Source organism: Tribolium madens, unplaced genomic scaffold (genome assembly GCF_015345945.1).
Source record: "Tribolium madens isolate multiple individuals breed KSU strain unplaced genomic scaffold, Tmad_KSU_1.1 Scaffold_91;HRSCAF=231;Tcas5.2_LG7, whole genome shotgun sequence".
Lineage (NCBI taxonomy): Eukaryota > Metazoa > Arthropoda > Insecta > Coleoptera > Tenebrionidae > Tribolium > Tribolium madens.
Window position 1 is genome coordinate 2,088,123 of NW_025401063.1, and position 6,253 is coordinate 2,094,375.

The 6,253-nt window shown below is 29.9% G+C and overlaps 1 protein-coding gene across 2 annotated transcripts in view; it reads left to right on the plus strand.

Annotated features, from left to right (window-relative positions):
- LOC123011571 (mannosylglucosyl-3-phosphoglycerate phosphatase) overlaps nt 1-6,253 on the plus strand; it is a 14,010-nt gene that overhangs the window by 1,453 nt on the left and 6,304 nt on the right. For both annotated transcript variants that reach the window (XM_044409073.1, XM_044409074.1), the window contains exons 3-6: nt 3,015-3,101; nt 3,184-3,449; nt 3,500-3,892; nt 5,789-5,948. In XM_044409073.1, the coding sequence (XP_044265008.1) occupies nt 3,015-3,101; nt 3,184-3,449; nt 3,500-3,892; nt 5,789-5,948 (906 nt within the window). The remainder of the gene's footprint in view (nt 1-3,014; nt 3,102-3,183; nt 3,450-3,499; nt 3,893-5,788; nt 5,949-6,253) is intronic.

A 6,253-nucleotide genomic window follows, 5' to 3' on the forward strand; every position in this document is an offset into this window, starting at 1 on the left:
GTAGAATTGTAGACTCTATTTCAACAGAATAAAACGCTTCTCTGCCACTGGAGACGTTAAAATATCTCTGATTTTTTATTTTTATAAAAATACATTACTCGATTTATTAAAAAAATAATACTTTTTATTTTGTCGTATTCATAGATATTTTTTTTTAATTACGAGCCGCCACTGAACATTAGTTTTACGTAATGATGAAAATTACTCAACTTATTGTCAGATCACAGTTTTATTTTTTTACAATTCGAATTCTAACAGAATTCTTGTAGACTCTGTTTCAACAGAATAAAACGCTTCTCTGCCACTGGAGACGTTAAAATATCTCAGATTTTTTTATTTTTATAAAAATACATATACTCGATTTATTAAAAAAATAATACTTTTTATTTTGTCGTATTCATAGATTATTTTTTTTTTAATTACGAGCCGCCACTGAACATTAGTTTTACGTAATGATGAAAATTACTCAACTTATTGTAAGATCACAGTTTTATTTTTTTACAATTCGAATTCTAACACATTTCATGGTGTTTAAAAGTCTTTCAATAACACTATTTTAGACATTGTTATAAAAAAAAATACGGGTTTCAGGCATTATGTAGAATTGTAGACTCTATTTCAACAGAATAATACGCTTCTGTGCCACTGGAGACGTTAAAATATCTCTGATTTTTTTATTTTTATAAAAATACATATACTCGATTTATTGAAAAAATTATACTTTTTATTTTGTCGTGTTCATAGATTATTATTTTTTTTAATTACGAGCCGCCACTGAACATTTGTTTTTAATTTTAGAATGAAGAAATTAATTAAAAATGAAAGTTGCTTAGTTTAGCTTTTATTTGTGCAATTATTAAGATAATTAAAACTATTTAATCATCTGAATTATCCTAAAATCACGAGCCGCTACTGATTTTAAGTAGAACCACTCAAAGAAATTATTAGTTTTTGTTATACTAGATGAATAAAAAGTATGCAACCATAAGCACTGTAAAAATTTTTTTGAGTAGACTAGATTTTAGCAATATAAAATGTCTACGCCACTGGTGACGGTAAAGACTTTAATCAAATAAAAAAAAATACACCTTTTGAGATGACTAAAAAGACGTTAATATTTGTTTTGTTTTGTCTTATTAAAAATATTTTTTATTTTTGTTATAATAACTTAAATCGCTTATTGTAGAAATGTCAATTATATAAACTCTACTTCAACATAAAAACTGACGACGCCACTGAAACGGTTATAACAAGATAATAAACAGTTTTTTATTTATTTTTTCTTAAATAATATTTTTTGTTTTTTTGTGAAAATTACGAGCCGCCACTGAACATTTTTTTAAATAAGCCGATTTTATAATAAAGAAATTAATTAAAAATAAAAGTTGCTTTTAATTTTCTTTTATTTGTGCAAATATTAAGATAAATTAAACTAGTTGATTATCTGAATTTTTCTAAAATCACTGATTTTGTTGGTTGAAAATTGTCAAAACATCTTCGGTATTAAAGAAAATCATTTAAAAACACACTCGATTTATTTCAAAAATAATCTTTTTTGTTTTATCTTATTCATAAATTTTATTTTTTTTTGTAAAAATTACGAGCCGCCACTGAATACTTTTTTAAATAAACCGTTTTTAGAATGAAGAAATTAATTAAAAGTAAAAGTTGTTTTTAGTTTTCTTTTATTTGTGTAAATATTCAGATAAATAAAACTATTTTAATCATCTAAATTTTCCTAAAATCACGAGCCGCTACTGATTTTTGGTAAAATTACTTAAAGAAATTATTAGTTTATGTTATACCAGATGAACAAAAAGAATGGAACCATACACACTGTTTTGTTTGAGTAGACTTGATTTCAGCAATATAAAATGTCTACGCCACTGGTGACGTAATCAAATTAAAAAATACACCTGTTGCGATGACTAAAGACGTTAATATATATTTTTTTGTTTTGTCTTAATAAAAATAATATTTTTGTTATTTTTGGCATAATTACTTTAGAAATATCAATTATATAAACCTTACTTCATCATAAAAACTGACGACGCCACTGAAAAGGACACTAAAAACAGGTTTTTTTTTTGTATTTTACACTTGCATTTGGGATTAATTGTCTGTACTTTTAAAAAATCACAAGTTGCCACTGATTTTATAAAAAAAATTAAAACAATATGTAAACATCTAGTCATTTTCTAAATTATAAAATGTCTACGCACTGGAAATTTTTGTTTGTTGTTATTGATTTCAGACATGTTTATTATTAAAAAAATAATTAATGATTTCATTATTATAAAATGCTACGCCACTGGAGACGTTATTAATAAATTATGTTTTGTTTTTTTATTTTATATTTGCATAAATTTGGTATTTTGTAATCGATTGACCCTTCAAAAATTCACGAGCCGCCACTGATTTTAGAGAAAAAATCTTTTAAAGAAACACTGAAATAGACCTTATGGTTTATATTGAGCCAAAAATTATATTCAACGGAATGCAATTTTTCTTTTTAGGAATATTAATTTGAAAAAATTAAAAAACATTTTATATTTGTATTAAAAAATTCTCGATGTCATTCTTAAATAGAGTAAAATAAATCGGTTGCAGTTTTTTTGTGAATTGCATTTTAAACATAAAAATTACCTAGTTTTTAATGCGACGAATTAGATTATTGGTCGCGTGACCTGAAAAATTAAACAGCGATTGGTTCATTTTTGGTTCATGTTACTTTAACCTGTCTTCAATAACGATAATTTGGAAATAAGCATATATTTAGAGTTGGTTAAGAATTTTTTTCCTCGTTGTTTATTTTTTTTATTAATTTAAATGGTTGTTAATTTGAGTTTTAAAGTTTATTGACGCAATTATTTACATAGTTTGTCACTTTTATTGCCAATTTATCCAGTGGCGTAGGTGTTTTATCGGGTCGAAATGAATGGTAGATTAAAACAGTTTAAAAATTTCCTTATTTGAAATTATTTTTAACAAAGAAAATTTCGTCGTTTTTCCAGTGAGCACCTACACCAAGGGCGAGCAGATGGTCCCCGTCCTCAACGACCTCGGCACCCACTGTGCCGTCCTCGGCAACCACGATTTCGGTAAGTCCAAGTTCAAGGCCGCCAACAATAACAATTTCCTCATTACCAACTGTGTAAACACCAATTTTCCAATCTCATTCAGACCACGGCCTTGAAGTCCTCTCCCAATGGGTGGCCCAAACCGAATTCCCATGGCTCATGTCCAACGTACTCGATAACGAAACTGGCCGTCCATTGGGCGAAGGCCGAATCACCCATGTGGTACACTGGGCCGGCCATCGAATCGGCCTTTTGGGCCTCGTCGAGAAGGAGTGGCTCGACACCCTCGCCACTATCAACCCAGAAATGGTCACTTTTCTCGACTTTGTCGAAGCGGGACAAAAACTCGCCGCCCAATTAAAACAAGAGGTGGACAATTTTCTCAAAAAAAAATTTTTTTTTCAATTAAAAAATTCCAGGGGTGTGATTATGTGATTGCGCTGACCCATATGCGAACCCCAAATGACATCAAGTTGGCGGAAAATTGCGATAACATCGACTTGATCCTAGGCGGCCATGACCACGTGTACGAAATCAAAGAAATAAATGGGAAATTTGTCGTGAAAAGTGGCACCGATTTTCGACAATTTAGCAAAATTACGGTGAATTTTGATAAACCCGAGCCTGAGGTCACTATTGAGGAAATTAGTGTCACTTCTGCTTTCCCTGAAGATGTAAAATTGAAGGAGAAACTTGATAAGTATACGAGTATTGTCGAGGGGAGAATGCACGAGGTTTTGGGTTGTTTTTCTGTGCCACTTGATGGGCGTTTCACCTCGATTCGTACATCGGAATCCAATCTAGGAAATTGGGTATGTAACTCCTCAATGTTTTATCACTTTCAAAAACTCAATTTTTTTAAACTTGACCCAATAACATTTATGCACTTATTTGAGTTTTTAAGACCTCTAGAAATGTAAAAAACGTAAAATAGATCAATTTTAAAGTAATTTTTTTTTTTGATTTTTTACGAGATTTTGGTCGATTTTTGACACCCGAAGCGGTCTAATGGCAATAACTCCGGATTTATTAAAGATAACCTCTTACATTTGGTACCGTTGGATAGAAAATTGAATTTTCTATCATATATTAAAAAGTTCAGTGCTCCACGATGAATAGTTATCGAGAAAATTTCTGATAAAGTCAAAAATATCGARAATTTAAATCCGACTATAACTTCAAAACTACTACGAATTTTGCAGTTTAATTGACGCCAATCGATTCCCCGGAACATTTTACATAGGTTTACGTCAAAATGTTACGTCATTGAGACACAGTTTTGCCGCAATTTACAAAATAAAAAAAACGAAAAAATTGTTAACACCCCCCCCTTAAAAACTAGTGTTTTTGAACATGTCTCAGATTCGATTTAAACCTATCTTATCCGATAGATTTTGACGCGCTTATTACGAATTTCCCAATTATTTTGCGCTATCTCTTTTAGTTTCGCCGTAATCGGCGTTTAAAAATTCAATTTTTTTTTTGCGAGATATTGACTTGGCTTTGGGCTCATTCGATAGATTTTCTTATGCTTATTACGATGGTGTTGAGCTTTTTGCTCTAAGTCTAATAGTTTGGCCGTAATCGTCGTTCAAAAAGTGAAAATTGTCAAAATTGTGAAACTTTAAATGCGTTTTTCTACGAAACTATAAGACTTAGGGCAAAAAGCTAAAAACCATTAAAATTAGCTTAAAATTATCTATTTACTGGCGCAAACCGGAAGTCGCTCCGGGTTATGGTTCCGGGTACAGAGCCATTTTTAGTTTTTTCAAAAAAAAATTCATGTCTCAAAAACTATGAGTCCTAGGTCAAAACGATGTTTCCAGGCGTGTTCTCCGGTTAATTTTACATATAGTACTAGTTTTTTATAAGAATAAAAAAAATTGATTTTTTGGTCAAAATCCGATGTTTCGCTCCTTATTCTTAACTTTATTACTTAATATCTCAAAAACTATGCATCGTAGAATATTTTATATTTTAACTTGTTGCATCGTGTTCAGCGCGTAATTTCACGTGTAGAAAACCATATTTCAAGCGTTTTTATGATTTAAGGTAAATTGACTATTTTTACGATTTTACTAGTTGTCTTCAAAAACAAAAACTCGAAATTTTTTAAACTTGACCAAATAACGTTTTATGCATTTTTTGAGTCTTTAGGACCTCTGGAAATGTAAAAAACGTTATATATATATATCACTTATAAAGTAAATTTTTTTTTGGATTTTTGTCAAGATTTTGGTCGATTTTTGGCACCCGGAGCGTTCTATTGCCAATAACTCCGGACTTATTGGTGATAACCTCTTATATTTGGTAGCGTTGGAAAGAGAATTTAATTTTCTATCATATACAAGAAAGACCAGTGCTCTATGATAAATAATTATCGAGAAAATTTCCGGTAAAGTCAAAAATATCAAAAATATAAATTCAACTATAACTTCAAAACCATTACGAATTTTGAAGTTTTMTTGACGCCAATCGATTCCCCGGATCATTTATTTTGTTATTTATATCTTTAAGGTACAGTTTTACTGCAATTTACAAAATAAAAAAAATTAAAATTTGTTAATAAGCCCAATGTGGTGTTTAGTAGGGACACCCTGTATAATATATTATTAATCAGATCAAATCTAAGAAATTTGGTATTTGACACCTCATCGATCATTTATTTAATTTATTATAATAATAATCAAAACCTACTTTTTTTGCAGGTTTGCGACGTGGTTCTAGCAGCGACAGGTGCCGATTTAGTTATTCTCAATTCGGGGACTTTCCGTTCAGATCAAGTTCATCCAGCTGGGGATTTTACAGTTCGCGATTTGACCAACATTGTGCCCATGAGGGACCCATTGGTTATTCTCAAATTGACGGGTAAAACACTGAAATTTAGTTTGTAACACAATTTTTTTTTATTTTATTTTTTTAAACATTGTAAATGATTTCAACAACGGGTTTTTATGCAAAACAATTTAAATTAACTCCAAATTAACTGGTTTGTAGATAAAAAATTAGGAGTGTCGTATTTTTTTTTAAATTTTTTCATGATATTTTATCAAACAGTAAAACTTGAGTTGGTAATTGCCATGAAAATTTGACGAAGTTACACTTCAAAAAAAAATTAAAAGAAGAATTTTCGGTTTAAAAATGAATGCAAAGGAAAACTTAATAAAAATAGA